We start from the raw sequence: 20969 nt of genomic DNA, 5'->3' as shown, positions 1-20969 counted from the left end.
TAGAAAGAATAAAGACTACAACCATAAAGATGTTGATAGAGATGCTGATGAAGAAAAATATCTAGTGGACAGTGAGAATGATAATCATCTTTTTCTTTTTGGTGGGAAGTAATTTCACTATTAAATATGATAGTAAGGGTTATATTTGGGTGGTTGTTACAAAATAGAGCTATCAGATGCAAACTTCCAAAAATCAATACTTCAAGGTTAGATCTAACAGTCACCTATTGTGTGACCTGCATTCATTTCCTGTTGTTAATTGAAGGTGGTGCTTTGCAAAACAGTTATGAATGTTCTTTTGTCTGAAACTCCAACATTTCAGCACACATCTTTAATTTAAATTTATCAATAATGTGTCCAAGTTTGTGTTGTTAAGGTGTCACTTACAGTTTTAGTTGTTTTTCTTTAAAAATTAAAAGCCAGAGGAACCTTGTTATTTAGGTGTTACATAGAACTCCCTCCTGAAGCCTCATTTCTTCTTACTGGATTATGTGGCTCTATTGTATTTCATTATTTTATCTATTGCTTTATATTTCCAGATACTTTCTATCTCTTAGGTAGTATTCAGCCCTTAACTTCAGTAAGTTTTCATGACTCCATGTAGGAAATAGTTGTTCCATTCTATTTGGTACACTTTCCTTTTTTAGTTTACCAGTACTGAGAAAAGCTTTATTTATTTTCCTGTTCCACATCTTATATCAGACCTCTTTAGTAAGTCTAGTTTTGATAAATCGTGCAACATAGTATAAGAGATAAGTATATTTTTGGTTGTTTTAATCAAGCATCATGTAAGTATTTGATATTTTGTTTTTGCTAGTGGAGCTCATTATTTGATATTTTTTGTGTTCTTAATAACAGATCTAAGTGTTGGAAAAGAACACAATTTCAGCCATGTTTGGACAGCTCAGCAAATCATAAAATTATTTTTGAAATTGTTAATTATCCAATAAAATCACACAAAATTACAATTTTAAATTAGTGATTTCTTTCGTTGCTGGTCTTATTCGGATCATTAGAGGTAGCAGTAATTCACTCAGAAGTGGATAGAGAAAACCACATTACCAGTGTGATTATTCACCACAATAAAATGGAAATTACTAGTCTCGACCGTCAATGGCTATCTTCTGGTCTTGAAACGTCAGTTCAGGATTAGCTGACATAAAGTGCTGTGCAATTCAAAGCAAAGGTTTTTAAAAAATGTGTTCGCTAGTGTCAAAAGTGTCTGGAGTATAATGATTGTCCTGTAGCACATTCAGCAGAAAGTATGTGGCTGTGAGTCTCATAATACATACTTGATATGCATCTTTTCTAATTAAGTGACCTCTGATTTTCAAGTGCACCTCAAATATCTAAATAGTATATAAAAACAGTAATAGGCTTTATTTTTGCTTGTGGTTTTTATTGAAAGTAAGGTAGCTTTGGGTGCCTGAATTTGTCTTAAGGTAATGAAATAAGCATGTCATAAATGCCCTAGCTAAAAAATCTGTTACTGCATGCTGGGAAATTTATTTGGGCCTAATGTATCAGTGAGTCTTCTAATGCTGAAAACCACCAGAATATTTTGTGTTCTAAGATCATCAGACAAAAAATAGCTGTTCCTGATGCAGTAAGAAATGAATTTTTTTTAGACAAGTCAGTTATACTCAGACTACAGCAGTACATGATGAATGTTAACTGGTTAGAGAAAAATATTCGCCACAAAACCTGAAAATATCAAATGATGTAATGAAGAAAACAAGAATCAGAAACTCAAGAAAAGTGATTTGAAGTGAGAAACTTCCATTGGTAAAAATATTAATCCAAAGGTTATCAATGAGACATACAGTCACTCGATTTCTTCAGACCATATTTTACATTTCTCATGCACAATGTGAAGTGGTAAGAATTTTGTTGTTAACAAATTTGATTGCTGTAAGTGAAACAATAAGATTGTTGTTCTCTCAGTTTGTCGGCTGCATGATACAAAAGGCTAAGGAGATATAATGAAATTTAGTTTACAGAGCAAATAGTGCAGTCCATAAAATATACGTGTTTGTGTAATATGATGGTTTTCCAGAAAGTAAGTTTCCCACATTGCCAAAAGATGTCTGTACATGCGATGTAATAAATGTGAGAGATGTAGAATGTGGTATTGTATGTGGGGATTGGCACTTCTTACTCACTTGAAGTGTTGCTGTTATAGAGGCTAAAAATTATGACTATGATTTTTCTTCTACCAACCATGGGACAATGATTATGACAATGTAACAGGGAGTGAAAGGCTATTTACAATTTGTACAGAAACCAGATGGCAGTTATAAGAGTTGAGGGGCATGAAAGGGAAGCAGTGGTTGGGAAGGGAGTGAGACAGGGTTGTAGCCTCTCCCCAATGTTATTCAATCTGTATATTGAGCAAGCAGTAAAGGAAACAAAAGAAAAATTCGGATTAGGTATTAAAATCCATGGAGAAGAAATAAAAACTTTGAGGTTCGCCAATGACTTTGTAATTCTGTCAGAGACAGCAAAGGACTTGGAAGAGCAGTTGAACGGAATGGACAGTGTCTTGAAAGGAGGATATAAGATGAACATCAACAAAAGCAAAATGAGGATAATGGAATGTAGTCGAATTAAGTTGGGTGATGCTGAGGGAATCAGATTAGGAAATGAGACACTTAAAGTAGTAAATGAATTTTTCCATTTGGGGAGCAAAATAACTGATGATGGTCGAAGTAGAGAGGATATAAAATGTAGACTGGCAATGGCAAGGAAAGCGTTTCTGAAGAAGAGAAGTTTGTTAACATCGAGTATAGGTTTTAAGTGTCAGGAAGTCTTTTCTGAAAGTATTTGTATGGAGTGTAGCCATGTATGGAAGTGAAACGTGGACAGTAAATAGTTTAGACAAGAAGAGAATAGAAGCTTTTGAAATGTGGTGCTGCAGAAGAATGCTGAAGATCAGATGGGTAGATCACATTATTAATGAGGCGGTATTGAATAGAATTGGAGAGAAGAGGAATTTGTGGCACAACTTGACCAGAAGAAGGTATCGGTTGGTAGGACATGTTCTGAGGCATCAAGGGATCACCAATTTAGTACTGGAGGGCAGTGTGGAGGGTAAAAATCGTAGAGGGAGACCAAGAGATGAATACACTAAGCAGATTCAGAAGGATGTAGGCTGCAGTAGGTACTGGGAGACGAAGAAGCTTGCACAGGATAGAGTAGCATGGAGAGCTGCATCAAACCAGTGTCAGGACTGAAGACCACAACAACAACAACAACAACAACAACAACAGCATGTTTCAGTGCATGTAACGCAGTGATGACGGAATGTCATATGAGCAGTTCCTGTTTTCTGAAGTAAAAGTGTCTTTGGTGAAGAACACAATGTGTCACCAATACTTCATCAGTATTGACTGTGTACTGCAAATATGGATGCACATTTCAGAGACCCATCATTTGATCAACTATTTTCTGAAGGTATCATTGTCTTGGAAATGGCAGCAAACTATTCCAAATAGAAGTAAGCGCAAGTGTTATCCAGATTCATAACAGTTTTTCCTCACATAGTTCAGATTTTCTGCGGGAATTATGCCGCAAGATGTTGGGCTATTCATGTAATAATATAGAATTCTGCTCCTCCCAGTTTCACTGATTTCTTACATGTGATGAAATTGTCTGATAATCATTTGCATAATGATGAAAAGTGTCATGCAACTTTTGCTGGCTCTATTTGACAGATGTCCTTCCTGTTTCACGGTGTTGGTATTGTAAGCCCTCTTCCAGTAATTTTTAGATGTCCGACTGTGATTGTAATGGTTGGGAATTGGGTGATAGGATGAGAGACACTTCAGCCACGTTTTCACAGAAGACTAAACTAGAGCCTAACTGTAATTATTTGCTACAGAATTAACCACAAGAGCAGGTCATGCTCTTCTGAAATAAAAGATGGTGTCCTTTAACTTGACTTGTTCAACTTCAAACAATGGAAAACACGTCTAACAGTATCGCACTCGTTCGTTTCGTGGTACTGACAAATTTCAAAGTTCATGTACTCCAAAAAAGGCGCCACAAGTGGTTCAACGTTATTTCTCTCGGTGCACTACCGGACACTTTATAATTCAACTTCACGTATTTGTAGCTCACGACTCACTCATTAAACGTTCACTTCACCGAGTCTGTCCCACTACTGCCATGTGCTCTTAACTTGCATTGCCGAGACAACATGACACTGCCCTGTCCACCGAAAAAGGCGGGAAACTGCAGAAAGTTATAGAAGCTGGGGCTCACCAGCCAGCACCTGCTGCTTTGTAGTTTGCTGGCAAGGACACTGATCAGAGTGTCCTTACAATATTATGCACACAGTGTAGACTTCGTGGTAAATAACGTCGTAAGTCCTGTTGGCAAATGGCTGTCACCCACTTATTTCAGGCTGTGATGCAGGAAAACTAAAATGATCCCACTTTGTGATAAGTGTTTAAGTTATGGCAAGGAATATGTTTGGAAGTAGCTCGATGATTATTGAATCTACTCCAAAAAATATTGTCAGTTGACTGTGTTTTCATTTTGTTTAAAGCTCTAGAGACACACATTTCTGGGTAATCTTAGTACTGTTGTTATGTAACAGAATACTGTTGCAGGATTGGAGATACAAAAACTTTTTCTTGACAACAGAAATTTTTGTTTATGTCATTTTGCTAACTAGGAGTCTATTGATATATTTCACCTTCTTTCATTGACCATTAAATTTTTTGTCAGGTATACAAAGTGTGACAATGAGCTTCAAACTTGACTATTTTTATTTTTTTGTTTGTGACTACTATTTTGAGTAAGCATGTTTTCATTCATCACTATAGTGAACAAAAGTGGTTTTGGGATAAATTATGAATTTTGAGATGATATGTTATCTTTTTGTCCTTCTATCAGTTATGTATTTTGAAACTGTTTATTTTCCTTACAGCAAATCTTTGAGGGTCACTCATACATTACACGAAGCACTGCATGTTGGTTGCCTTATGGTTATTGATTAAAATTACTTACACTTCTCATGTCAATAATTTGTCAGTTTTTGAGAATAATAAGTAGCTTTTTAAATATTCATTTGGTATTTCAGCCCCTATTACTACCTGAGTTTCATAATTCTCAAATAATGAGCTGTTCATAGAAGTAGGTCGCTGTAAATTTTATTAATCAGATGTTTTGTTTCAGCTTCATTCGATTCATTTATTCTCTCTCACCTCAGAAAAACTAAATAGGACTGATGTTTTTCTTTTGTTATTTTAGCGTCTTGCAACTGGAAAATGGTGGCTCAAGGTAAAGTATGGGTGCTTCTTCATTAACCAAGATGAGGGGATAGTTTGTTTAATGTGCAGTGCATCAGTGATATTCCTTAAAAAATTATGGTGTGAAGTAACAGCTTCACTTATGTGACACTTTCTCCTGCTTGGTGTTGCTTTTTTGCTTGTATTATTTGACAGATACCCTCCTTGTTTCTTGCTGTTGATATTATGCATGTAGAGTAGACATTGTGGCAAATAACTTCTTGTGTCCAATTGGCTGCATAATCATTACAGGTCTAATGCATTTCTTTACGTATCTCTTTCGCTGCCTGTTACTTCAATGGTAAAATGGAATATAGGTCTACAAAATACTTGCTTTTTATTGTACAAGACTCACAGCTTCATTTTACTTCATGCCTGGATTTAAATTTGGGTTTAAAATAATATGTGAATGTGTGTGTCACTGTATGTGGGAACATGCACGTATGAAAGGTGGCTTTTTTAACTTGTAGGTTGTATTCTTGTGTTTTTGAAATGTATGAAATAATAATAGCCTCTTTGTTTTTACATCAGTACTCATGAATAAATACACAGCTCTAACAGTGTCTATTAGTACTGGTATCATTAGTGTTGTCCTCTTCCAAAATACAAATTTTTCTATTATTAAGGGGTTGTAATTTATACATCAAACATCTTTCAAGGTTCTGCTAAGGAAGTATATGCTTAATATAAAGTAATGAAGTTTAAATTGTAAATGAAGTGACAAGAACTCCCTTGTCCAGTATGCTAAAAGTATGCTCATGACCCAGTACGACCCTCCACTGAAACAACTGTACCACCACCTTTGCCACACCTTTGATAATCTATCATCAAGCCCTGAAATGAGGGATATCCTACCCAAGATCATTCCCACCCTCCTAAGGGGTTTTCCATAGCCCACCCAACCCTAAGCAACCCTAAAAAACCATTCTAGTTCATCCGTATCGAAAGGGATCATATCACTGTGGAAGATCGAAGTGCAGGACCTGACCAACCCAATCACCCTGCACTTCCTACTCCAGCCTAGGCATAGGCTTACCCTACTCCATCAGAGGCAGGGCCACCTGTGAAAGCAGCCATATAATATAACAGCTATGCAGTAATCCCTGCACAGCTTTTTATCTTGGTGTGACAAACAACCAATTGTTCACCAGACTGAGTAGCCACTACCAAACTGTGGCCATAAACAAATTTTACCACCACATGGCACTACACGCTTGATTCCAATGGCTGTTTCTCAACCCAGGCCATCTGGACCCTTCCCTCCACCACCATATTTTCTGAACTACACAGATGGGAGTCATCCTTGCAACACATCCTTTGCTCCTGAGCCCTTCTGGGCTCCATTTCCATTAACTCGCTGTTCCCACACTCTCCACTCACCAGTTTTCTCTTCCCACACTCTCCACTCACCAGTTTTCTCTTCCTTGGTCCTATCAACCCCTTTCAATTCATGTCTCCAACTCACCTTCATCATGTGCCGCTCCTAACTGGCTCTGGCGTATGTGCATTGCTTGCTTTGTCCATATGCCTACAACCCCTCCCGCCTGTATTCTTAACTAGCAGATCAGCTGCCTCCCTCCGAGTCACTAGCTACCCACTCTCAACCACTTCTGCCTTTGACTGCTCTTTCCCAGTATCCACCACACTTGACAACCTGCACCCTATCCAGTCCACCTACCGAATTTTGATCAGGGTTGCAGTCTGCGTCCAACTGGTGCCACGTAGCAGCTCAGGTGTGTGTGTGTGTGTGTGTGTGTGTGTGTGTGTGTGTGTGTGTGTGTTTCAACACTTCTGCCATTTGGTGAGTGGTCTCCATTTGTCCTAAATTATTCAAATAATGTTGCTCACATGATTGCTCATGTACCACGCAAAAATGTAGATGGGAAATGAAGACGGTACAACAGTGACAACAAAATCGTACATAATGAGACCATTGTTGACAAGATGGCCATAAATAAAGTCTTCTGATCAGTTGCAAGGCCACTGTGACAAAGCAGACATGAAATTTTAAGTTAAACATGAGATGAAGATGACTTACAAGGTCATTGATCGTGTGGGGTGGTCACAGTGCATGAAACTTCATTGATTTCTGTTGGGGAAGAGAAAAAGGTAGCAGAAACATCAGTAAAATTGGTCAAGGACAGAAATTGAGATTTACAAAATTCAGAACAGAGGGCAATGGAAGTAAAGTGATGTGAGAGACAAAAAGCAGAAAAAATGATGGTTTACTTATGAATGACTGACTAAATTTCAACTCTGAATTAAGGCAGCCAGGAAAAATAATTCAAAAAGAAAAGTATTTTTGGTTTTGACTTCAGAAACTGTGCTGAAGTTTTTCATCAAAAGTAACAAGCCTCAGAAGGAAAATCTCTGAATTGTTTCTGTAGTCGTTTACCTTTTCTGTTTTTTGAGAATTATGTTCATGTACCTATACCTTGTTCTGAAGAACAAATTGCCGGCCAGTGGAGAATAGAACTGCACAATGTTTTCAGTTCATCATTAGCCACATGTGCAGTATGCCTGTGGCAGCAACAGTTGCAAGGTTTTGTACTGAACACATTTATGTGCTTCCAATTAACATGCACTATTGAGTTCACTTTGCTAGATTGCAATAGCCTCTTCATATAGATGACATCATTCCACTTCCAAGACATACAAATATCTCAGCAGTAGCAACAGATCATCATCAGTGATCAGTGTGCTCCATCTTTAACTTATAAGTTTGACAACTAGTTCTCAAATAGGTTGGAGTCAGCAACTAATCACATTAAAATAAAATGAACTGCTTCAAGTACCTACTGTTCGCAGTAGCCTACACAGTATGTCCTACTTATGCGGCAAACAAAGTTGGAGTTGTTGTGAAAACAAGAGTCATTTAATCAAAATGTTTTACACAAACTGTGACCACTAGTCAAGAAATACATGAATTTACAAAATAGAGAAACACCACACAATTGAGAGTCAATTCCTTCATTGAAGCTATTATTACATTTGTTGTAACAACAGTATTGAAAGGATAGATTGTGACTCACCACACAGAGGAGGCATTGAGTCACAGACAGGCATTGTGAAAAAGAATAAATTTCTTTTATTTCTGTCTATTATCACAAATTATGTTCGTAACCGTGTCACAGCTTGTGAAAAGAGTAAAAAAGATTGCCGAAATATTTAAGCTTTCAGACAAAGTCCTTCTTCTGAAATAGCAAACATATGCACATTCACTCCAACACAACTCCGCACGCATGTACACTGTCTCCCAGCACTGGGGCCTGACTGTGTATGTGGCAGCATCTGATGTGAGCAACAGTCTGATGGGCTAGGTTGTAGGCGTAAAGAGGTGGCATGGGGCACAGAGGGCAAGGGATAGCAAGGTAGGTGCTGTGGTGCCTGTGGGAATGAGCAGGGACATTTTGTTGCCAGAACAGACAATGTGTGTAGTACTGGAGTGGGAGCTGGGAAGAGGATAGATAGGTGGAGGACAGAAACTAGTGAAGGTTGAGGCCAGAGGAGTTATGGAAATGATTGGTATTTTGTAAAGAGCATTCCCACCTGTGCGATTCAGAAAAGCTAGTGCTGGTAGAAAGAATCCATATGACGCAGACTGTGAAGCAGTCATTAAAGTGAAGCACATCGTGTTGGGCAGCATGTTCAGCAGGTGGGTGGACGCTGTCTCTTGGCTGCAATTAGGTGGTGCCCCATCGTGTGGACAGATAGCTTGTTAGTTGTAATGGCCAAATAGAACACAGCACAGTGGTTTCAGCTTAGCTTGTAGATCACATGACTGCTTTTACTGGTAGCCCTGCTTTCGATGGGATAGGTGATGCCTGTGACAGGACTGAAGTGGGTAGTGATGGGGGGCTGTATGGGACAGGTCTTGCATCTAGGTGTATTTCAGGTATAGGGGTATCTACTTCATGGCTGTGAGCTTTGAGGCAAGGAGCTGGTACAGGGATGGAGTAGGGATGAACAAGCATACTGCATAGGTTTGCTGAGTGGCCAAATACTACTATGAGAGGGTTGGGGAGGATGTTCCTCATTGACAATGACAATGTTGAGTGTTTATGGAAAAAGTTCAAGGCAATCGTAAAATGCGTTTTAGACAGGTACGTGCCGAGTAAAACTGTGAGGGACGGGAAAAACCCACCGTGGTACAACAACAAAGTTAGGAAACTACTGCGAAAGCAAAGAGAGCTTCACTCCAAGTTTAAACGCAGCCAAAACCTCTCAGACAAACAGAAGCTAAGCGATGTCAAAGTTAGCGTAAGGAGGGCTATGCAAGAAGCATTCAGTGAATTCGAAAGTAAAATTCTATGTACAGATTTGACAGAAAATCCTAGGAAGTTCTGGTCTTACGTTAAATCAGTAAGTGGCTCGAAACAGCATATCCAGACACTCCGGGATGATGATGGCATTGAAACAGAGGATGACACGCGTAAAGCTGAAATACTAAACACCTTTTTCCAAAGCTGTTTCACAGAGGCAGACCGCACTGCAGTTCCTTCTCTAAATCCTCGCACAAACGAAAAAATGGCTGACATCGAAATAAGTGTCCAAGGAATAGAAAAGCAACTGGAATCACTCAACAGAGGAAAGTCCACTGGACCTGACGGGATACCAATTCGATTCTACACAGAGTACGCGAAAGAACTTGCCCCCCTTCTAACAGCCGTGTACCGCAAGTCTCTAGAGGAACGGAGGGTTCCAAATGATTGGAAAAGAGCACAGGTAGTCCCAGTCTTCAAGAAGGGTCATCGAGCAGATGTGCAAAACTATAGACCTATATCTCTGACGTCGATCTGTTGTAGAATTTTAGAACATGTTTTTTGCTCGAGTATCATGTCGTTTTTGGAAACCCAGAATCTACTATGTAGGAATCAACATGGATTCCGGAAACAGCGATTGTGTGAGACCCAACTCGCGTTATTTGTTCATGAGACCCAGAAAATATTAGATACAGGCTCCCAGGTAGATGCTATTTTTCTTGACTTCCGGAAGGCGTTCGATACAGTTCCGCACTGTCGCCTGATAAACAAAGTAAGAGCCTACGGAATATCAGACCAGCTGTGTGGCTGGATTGAAGATTTTTTAGCAAACAGAACACAGCATGTTGTTATCAATGGAGAGACGTCTACAGACGTTAAGGTAACCTCTGGCGTGCCACAGGGGAGTGTTATGGGACCATTGCTTTTCACAATATATATAAATGACCTAGTAGATAGTGTCGGAAGTTCCATGCGGCTTTTCGCGGATGATGCTGTAGTATACAGAGAAGTTGCAGCATTAGAAAATTGTAGCGAAATGCAGGAAGATCTGCAGCGGATAGGCACTTGGTGCAGGGAGTGGCAACTGTCCCTTAACATAGACAAATGTAATGTATTGCGAATACATAGAAAGAAGGATCCTTTATTGTATGATTATATGATAGCGGAACAAACACTGGTAGCAGTTACTTCTGTAAAATATCTGGGAGTATGCGTGCGGAACGATTTGAAGTGGAATGATCACATAAAATTAATTGTTGGTAAGGCGGGTACCAGGTTGAGATTCATTGGGAGAGTGCTTAGAAGATGTTGTCCAGCAACAAAGGAGGTGGCTTACAAAACACTCGTTCGACCTATACTTGAGTATTGCTCATCAGTGTGGGATCCGTACCAGATCGGGTTGATGGAGGAGATAGAGAAGATCCAAAGAAGAGCGGCGCGTTTCGTCACAGGGTTATTTGGTAACCGTGATAGCGTTACGGAGATGTTTAATAAACTGAAGTGGCAGACTCTGCAAGAGAGGCGCTCTGCATCGCGGTGTAGCTTGCTCGCCAGGTTTCGAGAGGGTGCGTTTCTGGATGAGGTATCGAGTATATTGCTTCCCCCTACTTATACCTCCCGAGGAGATCACGAATGTAAAATTAGAGAGATTAGAGCGCGCACGGAGGCTTTCAGACAGTCGTTCTTCCCCCGAACCATATGCGACTGGAACAGGAAAGGGAGGTAATGACAGTGGCACGTAAAGTGCCCTCCGCCACACACCGTTGGGTGGCTTGCGGAGTATGAATGTAGATGTAGATGTAGATTTGAGGACACAATGAGAGGTAGTTGAAACCATGTCTAGTTGCTCCAATTCTCGGTGGAACTGAGATGCACTTCTATGCTTCTATCCCGTGGACACACCTAGTAGACTTTTCCTCTTTTCTACTCCCCCCCCCCCCCCCGACCCTTCCCCCAATCACCCTCCTCCAAACTACCCCTCCCCCTCCTCCCCATTCCCCCCCCCCCCTCCCAGCACAGCCATCTGACACTGCACCTGATAGCTCTGTCCTGACCGCACTATCTTCCTGCATGCTCCCACAGGCAGCACAGCATCTTCCCTGCCCCTGTCCTGCAATCCCTCTTCCCTCTTTGCCCCATGCCTCCTCCTTACCTCCACCACTCACCGCAGCAAATTGCTGCTTACGTCAGATGCAATTGCAGCCAGGTTCCAAGATCTGGAGACAATGGCTCTGTGTGTGTGTGTGTAAGTTGCATTTGTGTGAATGTGTATGTTTTCTGTTTTGGATGCAGGACTATGCCCAAAAGCTTAAATATTTCAGCAATCTTTTTCATTGTGTATGTCTGCGACCCAACACCTCTTTTGTCTGGTAAGTAGCAATATATCATTTCCATATTGTTATTATTCCATTTTGGTTGTACAGGATAAGCCATTTATAGTGTCGTGGCCATCTTGCTCCAAAATGAAGCAGAAAATTGAAAATGTTTCCATACAAAATTTTCAGTATTCATATGGAGACATAAGAGAGTGACCATAACTCATCCTTAAAATACCATTCTCAATGTTTTTTCAGGGTCAAATTACTTGTTTTTAAAAATGGGTTGGTGTATTTTCTTTTATGGAAATGGAAAGGGCATTCAGTGTTTAGTATAAAAGATGTAGTACATTTATCCACTAGGGGTGATAGGTGATGTGATATTGGGCAAATAGAACAGCAGATTGTTTTCACACACTTTGACTTTACTGGCATCCATGTACATAAAATATGTACAGTACTTGTACAATGCATAACCATAATTCATGTTCACATTACAAACAATTTGAGTTTAGTAAATGCTCAAAGTTACAACCATTAACTTTGATGCATTTCCGAAAACGCACTTCCAAAGATCATTGAACATGCCTCAGATTTCTTTGCTGATTCTTGTACAGGCATTTCTGATTTGTTGAAACACATTTTTGTGTGTGGTTGACATTTCTCGAGAAACTTTGTTTTTAATGTATCCCCATCAGAAAAAATCTGGAGATGAGATCCACAGAGCGAGCAGGCCAGTGGACAGGCCCCCTGCGTCCTATCCATTGATCAGGATAATCTCTGATTAGTATTTCTGGAGCTCTAGCTGAGTAATGAGGTGGGCAACCATCATGTTGATACCACATGGCACCCCATTCCACAAGGGACACATCTTGAAACAATGCTGGAAGTTCTTGGTCCAGAAGCATTCCGTATTGCTGGCCATTCAGTTTATCTTCAGTGAAGTATGGTCCAGTGATACATAATCCCAGAATTCCAGTGAAGCTGTTGTTATTTGTTGGCACGTTATGCATGATTTGTGCCCATTTCATGTCATTGGCACTAAAGTGGCAGTGAAATTGTGGAGGCTGGACAGTCCTCTAACCACATTATTTTGTCATGTTACCAGTGTTATACAATGGAAATTGCAGCTTGTTTTATTTTGCAAATTCCGGCTATAAATTCTTCTCTCATTTTGTTACTGCTATACTTCCTGCATATTATTGCCAGACTGATTTTGTTAGATCTCTCCATGGAGTTACTTTCTAGCCACCTTAACTATTTTAATCTTTATTCTAAATATATGGATGAATGCAAGTGATTTTATTTCTGTTGTAGACTGAAACATTAAAATAGAATCTGTGATTTCTTATGGTATTTCCTCAGTTAGTTTTAAGAAATATTGTGGCACAGTGGACTTATATTTTGGAAGAGTGAATTTCAAATCCTGATCACACCATCCAGATTGAGCATTTCCATATTTCCCCTAAATCACTTAAGATGAATACCACAATGGTTTCTTAGAATTTTGTTGTCTGACCTTACTGCATGAAGTGATTCAGTTAAAAACTGAACTTCCATTTAAAAAGACAGTAGTTGAAATCCATATCCAATCATTCAGATTTTTGTTTATTGTAGTTACCCAAACTTACACAAAGGAAAGTCAGAATGAAAAGGAGCAATATGGAAAGGATGCATTGCTATTCACCACATAGAGGAGGTTTGAGTGACAGACAGGTACAATGAAAAATACTTACAAAATATTAAGCTTTTGGACACAGTCCCTCTGAAACAGAAGAGAGAGACACTTTCACACAAGCACAACTCTCATACTCAGGCCATTGTCTCTGTCTCCAGTGCCCATGTGTGGAGTTGTGTGTGTGTTTTTTCTATTTCAGAAGGACTTTGTCCGAAAGCTTAATATTTCAGCAGCCTTTTTCATTGTCACTTTCTGTGACTTAATGCATCCTCTCTGTGGTGAGTAGCAATTTACTCAAAACTGCTTTAGACAAATGCCGGGAAAGTTTGTTAGAAAAGGACATAACCAGTTTACTTCACCAATCTGAGCTTATCTCCATCTCCAATGACTTCCTTTGTTTTCTCAATTCTTTAGACAAAGACACTAATAACTACAACATTTTTACTTGTTTCCATTTTAAATCAACAATATTTCTATTCAAAGATACTAGAAAATTTGGGGTGGATTACAGTTAAACCATTAACCAGTGGAGAGGCACGTAAAACGAGTATGCAAACATTTCTGAGCTCTTGGACAATGTCCCTCCACCGAGTGAACTAACAAGTAGACACATACACTTATGTGGCTATAATGTCCTGGCCGATTGCATTGTGTTGGTGTTTCAGGCCAGACCAGTTCTATGCATCTATCAAGCACATCTTATTCCAGCCCTGTTGCAGGCCATCCAGCCGTCAGAATTAGGGACACTTGTGAAAGCAGTCAGATCATACACTGTCTTGCTGTTACTTCAAAACAGCCTTTTCTGTTGGAGTGATAACCAACTAGCTCTCCATCTATATTATTGCCCACTGCCAAACTGTGACCAATAGCTAATTTGACCACCTGGATGCAAAACATGCTGTTCAACACATCATGCTCAACTTCAATGATTGGTTCAGATCCACAACATCTGGATTCCCGACTCCCCAAAATGATTTTCTTTTAATTGTCTGTGCAGCACATCCTTCAATTCCACAAACTACCCAACTTCAACCTCTGCTAGGCCCTGTCTCACACTGAACTCCACTCTCATCACCACACCTCCCACTTTACTCCATTAACCTAAATGTATACTCCCTCATTCTTTTCTCCACTTCTCTCCCTCACTCTCTCTGTTTCATCCTGTTCTTTCCCTACCAAACACTCTTTCCCTATCTGCTCTTCCACATCAACATGTGTCACACGCAACTTATCGTTCTTGTACTGACAAGCTGTGGTGCCTCTTTCCAAATCTCTTGTGCCACTTTCCTAAGCTCTGGTGTCTCTTTCGTATCCCATCTCCATGCTGCCTTCCCCACTTCTGTCAGCTGTCCCCTCTGTCCACTTGTACTGTACACTCCCTGCCTTTTTGTTCATCTCATCAAATCCACCAACACATTATCGCACTCCAGTGAGGCTACAACACTGACTAAATCTAGTTGGTTATATATCTGTGTGTGAGTGAGAGTATTCTGAAGGACATTGCTCAATAGTTCTGTAATGTTTTTTTTATATTTCCACACTTAATCTGTGGCTACTTTTTTTTACCACCTGAAGAATTGTATGCATTCAAATTAATTTCTGATGGTGACTAATCAAAGGGAAATAATTTTTTTTTACTTTTTGTGAAGTGCTGCTGTCCTCAAAAAATAAAATATAAAAAAAAGCTATCCTTGAGACACGCTGTGAAGATATTCTACTTCATCCATTCTGTGTCTCATGAGCACCATACAGAAGCACACTTGAGTTATAAGTATCGCAGACAAGAGTAAAAAACAGTAACGTTTGCCAAGCTCCCTACTGTGCTTTGTAGTATATTTACAGAGATGCCAAAGAAAGAAAATGGAAGAGAAGAGATTAATGTTACTGAGAAATGCCTTTTTTAATTTTGTAGCTCCTTGCATGCTTCTTCAGATGTCTGAAGCTTGTAATTAGTGTAAGTAACTTTGAGTATAGTTGTTTATGCTATATTGCCACTTTCATTTCAGTTGCTTCCTGCTGAAAATTACTGTTCATCAAATCATAAAACCTTTATAGATGCAGTGGCCATTCACAGAGCGTTGTCAGTAGTTTGGTCAAGTGTGTAAAAGATTGTGACAAGAAAAACGGGCTCTTGCTGTCAGGTGTAACAAATACAGCTAGGACTGACCAGACCTTAAGAGAAGTGCTTGGGTTATTAATTAGTCACCATTTAGAGAGAAATAAGTATAAACTCAGAGGAGACATTACAGTACTTCCGTTACTAGTGAATCTCCTTTTTCCTGTAATAGTGTGTAAACACACTATTGCCTGTGGTTGTAGTACAAAAATACATGTGCATATACACTGCCATTTGGGTAATACCTCTCTGTTCAGGCCTATCTGCCCTTTCCTGCTTTGTAATCTCATACTAGCCTATGTGACTAGCAAAATGATATACATGCTGGATAACATAAATACTGCTTTCTGAGTTTTGAAAGCATTATTAACTCTCTCTGGGGCACATTAGTGAGTCATTGTATGTGGCCAGGAAAGTGATGGCACGTAGGCGGAATGCGTTGTGCGATAGATTGTACTGTTATTAGTTGCCTTCATCATTGTAGCAGCGACATCACACTTGGTACTTAAAATTATCAACATCATCATTTTCTGATTCTATTTCCCTTTTGTAATAAATAAACATTTGACATTTCTTCCTGTTGTTCCTGGGCTTCATTGAACTACTGACTAGTATTCTCTGCTTATAGGTTCAGAGTTCCGCCCATTACTATTAACACCTTTTACTAGTTGTTATCTTTTCCACTTTCCTGTAACAGATCTTACTGTTATTCTTTCTCTTTCCATATTTAAAACAGAAAGTAGCTCAGTTACCAGAAATACAAACAAAAAAAGTAATGTAGATTTTGTTATAACCTATATTTGCTCAAGATCGCATCAAATTGTAGAAAACGTTAATTACTAATCTCAACTCCTAAAATGGCCATTTTCAGGTCTGGAAATCATTATAAAAAGGTGAAAGTCAAAAATATTTCAGAAATATGATAGCATTAACATGAATAATTATGCAAAAGCTGTTAGGAGTACATACCAGGATACACACATGCAGTGCTAAGTCAATAGAATAGATAAGACAGTTTGTCAGTAACATTTTGTCATTTAACATCCTTATGGAAACATCATTTGCAAAACAACATAGAATAAACTTACATGCATATAATCCAAAACCAGTGGTCTGACACTTTGTGCAACAAATTAAAGTAGAAATATATCTTACAGTCATATTTACAATATACGTACGTGAAGCATATTGTAAAAACATCATTGGAATACTCTGAATATGACATAAAGCTATAATGCTCAAATACAGTATCAGTCAGATCTAGGTAGCCAACAGACAACTCGAAAGACAATGGCAGTTATCCAGAGGTGGAAGAAGTAGCAAATGTGAATCTCAGAAAGAGCTCATAACTTTATGTGTCATGCTTTTTTGCCTTGTGTTCCTAGGTGATTTTTCCATCTCATTGATTGAAAAATCTGTACTACTCTCATTTCTGTTTGCTCTACTGGTCTTCAAACTTCTTCGTGAACATTGCATCTATTCTTGTTTGCAACAATGATATAATCTTATCAAAATTAATGTGAAGTTTGATAGTGTGACAAAATAACTACAGGGACAAAACTAATGCAGACAAACCTTTGCTTGCTTCTCTATCTTATATACACTCCTGGAAATTGAAATAAGAACACCGTGAATTCATTGTCCCAGGAAGGGGAAACTTTATTGACACATTCCTGGGGTCAGATACATCACATGATCACACTGACAGAACCACAGGCACATAGACACAGGCAACAGAGCATGCACAATGTCGGCACTAGTACAGTGTATATCCACCTTTCGCAGCAATGCAGGCTGCTATTCTCCCATGGAGACGATCGTAGAGATGCTGGATGTAGTCCTGTGGAACGGCTTGCCATGCCATTTCCACCTGGCGCCTCAGTTGGACCAGCGTTCGTGCTGGACGTGCAGACCGCGTGAGACGACGCTTCATCCAGTCCCAAACATGCTCAATGGGGGACAGATCCGGAGATCTTGCTGGCCAGGGTAGTTGACTTACACCTTCTAGAGCACGTTGGGTGGCACGGGATACATGCGGACGTGCATTGTCCTGTTGGAACAGCAAGTTCCCTTGCCGGTCTAGGAATGCTAGAACGATGGGTTCGATGACGGTTTGGATGTACCGTGCACTATTCAGTGTCCCCTCGACGATCACCAGTGGTGTACGGCCAGTGTAGGAAATCGCCCCCCACACCATGATGCCGGGTGTTGGCCCTGTGTGCCTCGGTCGTATGCAGTCCTGATTGTGGCGCTCACCTGCACGGCGCCAAACACGCATACGACCATCATTGGCACCAAGGCAGAAGCGACTGTCATCGCTGAAGACGACACGTCTCCATTCGTCCCTCCATTCACGCCTGTCGCGACACCACTCGAGGCGGGCTGCACGATGTTGGGGCGTGAGCGGAAGACGGCCTAACGGTGTGCGGGACCGTAGCCCAGCTTCATGGAGACGGTTGCGAATGGTCCTCGCCGATACCCCAGGAGCAACAGTGTCCCTAATTTGCTGGGAAGTGGCGGTGCGGTCCCCTACGGCACTGCGTAGGATCCTACGGTCTTGGCGTGCATCCGTGCGTCGCTGCGGTCCGGTCCCAGGTCGACGGGCACGTGCACCTTCCGCCGACCACTGGCGACAACATCGATGTACTGTGGAGACCTCACGCCCCACGTGTTGAGCAATTCGGCGGTACGTCCACCCGGCCTCCCGCATGCCCACTATACGCCCTCGCTCAAAGTCCGTCAACTGCACATACGGTTCACGTCCACGCTGTCGCGGCATGCTACCAGTGTTAAAGACTGCGATGGAGCTCCGTATGCCACGGCAAACTGGCTGACACTGGCGGCGGCGGTGCACAAATGCTGCGCAGCTAGCGCCATTCGACGGCCAACACCGCGGTTCCTGGTGTGTCCGCTGTGCCGTTCGTGTGATCATTGCTTGTACAGCCCTCTCGCAGTGTCCGGAGCAAGTATGGTGGGTCTGACACACCGGTGTCAATGTGTTCTTTTTTCCATTTCCAGGAGTGTATCTTTATCACATTTCAAGTACTTCATTAACATGTATAAAGACCTACATGTCACACAGGCCATGACTGAAAAAACACAATAGATTAAAAAAACATACACTTAAGTTTCCAGAGAGTGGGATGGATTTTGTCAGTTATACTGTCATGAGTTAAACTTATCTCAAAAGTGTATGAAAACATAGATGTGAAACTTTTTTGCCAATGATCACTATCTTCTGACAAGTTGAGGGAAACATTTAATTCTGTGCCTTTGAGAACACTGTATCTCCTCATTCATGGAGAAGCAGTAGCTACAGAGTGGTGTTGGATAGGCATAACAAAAATTAAAGAGAGAAGAAATGGAAGATTTATGAAGCTAACACACAAGGGACCCCTGTGAAATAAAATGAGAAAAATTATTAGAACTGTTTGGGAATGTGCAGAGAGTGATTCAGAGGTTTGTGATATGAAGATGGACGCGAAGAATCAGAAGGGAAGGTCAAGGGACAGGAGTCTTAAAAGAGTAGAAGTAATCATTCAGAATATTTGAGGGTAATGGTCTAGAGTAGTGACAGAGAGATTGTGTGAAGGCCAAAAAACATGGAGAGGCTTGGGTTCCAAGCAGACACTGCCAGTGGCAAAGAAACTGCAGTAAATGATGCTGATTATTACTAACTTTGTGCTTTTAATCACATATTTAAGACAGAACTGTCATAAACAATAAAAACCTAAGTGTAAAGTTGAAAAACAGGTACATTTCCTGCACATTCTTCCTTTCACATTTAATTGAGGAGTGAAAGCAGTGGATGCAGTCTGAATGTATGGTTGGAATGTCATTGGGGAAAGAACAGCAAGAGAGTGGTTTCTTTGTCTCAAGGAAAATTGTTTATATGAATGCCTCTCTACATTCAGGGAGAACAACACAGGGCTTTGATAAAAACTGTTTTTATGCTTTATTGCAAGTAGATCTACCCTAGTGTGCTTGAGAATTTGCAAAGACAGTGTATTGTGACTGTTCATTGGACAAGTTCAAAATCTGCTTTGTGGGTGCCAAAAAACAAAAATCAGTCTGTACCAAAATTTGTCTCTTTCCTTATTTATCATTGAGCAATTTGATCAAAATAACCACGCTTATCCAAAACTGGTAATAAAAAATGTTCCCTAACACAAGAAAAAGATATGGTTGACTGAGCACCTCATGGAACAAATATGGTGTTGTGCACTATTACTTACTATACAAGAGTGTAACCATCACTGCTAACTTTTATTACCGTTAACCAGTGTGCTTTGTGCTTCAGAGTCAAGAAAAATACAGAATATACTGCTGTTATTGTGATCTAGTAACCTGATAAAATAGGCTATCCAGGAGCTTAATAGAGAAGTCATTCCAACACTATTTCAGATATTCACCTTTTAACTCGGTGTTAAACAAACTTCAAGAAAAATTTTAAAGAAATCTTTTCACTCTTGGATTTACAGATTTTAAAAATTTGAATCATTCTATGGGGATGGAATTGAAAAAACTTCTTTAGTGTTGGAAAACTGTTGTATAAGTAGATATTTTGTTTATATCACATGTTCAGTTATCTTTTGAAAAACAAATACTGTGAACCTCTGCACTAGTCTCATAAAAAATACAGATGGAGCCACAAAATAAACTAGTCATATATTCAATAAACCAGTCATATATTCATACTGTGCATGTCTGTATCATCTCCCCTTCATTTCTGAACTCTACAATGTCTGTCCATAATACTGTGCTGGACTACAATCTCCAGATGGAAGAGTATGGCATAAACTACATTATGTCAGCCTAATTTCAGTATGAAGTTGTCATTTTTCAATGGAGTGTGTACTTAAAATGGACATGTTTGTGCCAGTTTCAGAGTGTGTACTAGTGTTGATTTGAATGTGAGTTTTCTTAGAGTTTATGTCCAACAGGATTTAGAGAAAAATGTCAGTGGAGTCTAGAAATGAAGGAGAGAGAGAGAGAGACACTGTGAGAAGTTTAGATCCAGGTTTGAGATGATGAAATTTTGTTTGCTCATGAATTCCCCTACTTCACTCACCTGTCCATGTATTGTGCCACCTGCAAAAATCACAAAATTCCTTATGTATTGTTCTGATTAGTTACTGAACCCTCTTCACAAAATCACAGAGTTTGTAGCTGCAGCATGTAATTTTTTTTTTTTTTTCTGACACCTGGAAAGTGCATGGAGTATTTCATATGGCAGACAAGTTCACTGATAGATATGGGCACTAAGAGTTTCCAAGTACTTTTTCGTATGTGTTGTTGTTAGAT

General features: G+C 39.9%; 1 protein-coding gene across 3 annotated transcripts in view; it reads left to right on the top strand.

Moving 5' to 3' along the window:
• LOC126262522 (GATOR complex protein WDR59) overlaps nucleotides 1-20969 on the top strand; it is a 299723-nt gene that overhangs the window by 200198 nt on the left and 78556 nt on the right. The window contains exon 18 of one of the 3 annotated variants that reach the window (XM_049959194.1): nucleotides 5257-5286. The exons of the other annotated variants lie outside the window; for them this stretch is intronic. Within the exon in view, the coding sequence (XP_049815151.1) occupies nucleotides 5257-5286 (30 nt within the window). The remainder of the gene's footprint in view (nucleotides 1-5256; nucleotides 5287-20969) is intronic. 3 annotated transcript variants of the gene reach the window in all.

Source organism: Schistocerca nitens, chromosome 6, assembly GCF_023898315.1.
Source record: "Schistocerca nitens isolate TAMUIC-IGC-003100 chromosome 6, iqSchNite1.1, whole genome shotgun sequence".
Lineage (NCBI taxonomy): Eukaryota > Metazoa > Arthropoda > Insecta > Orthoptera > Acrididae > Schistocerca > Schistocerca nitens.
This window is presented reverse-complemented; position numbering and strand designations above follow the sequence as displayed.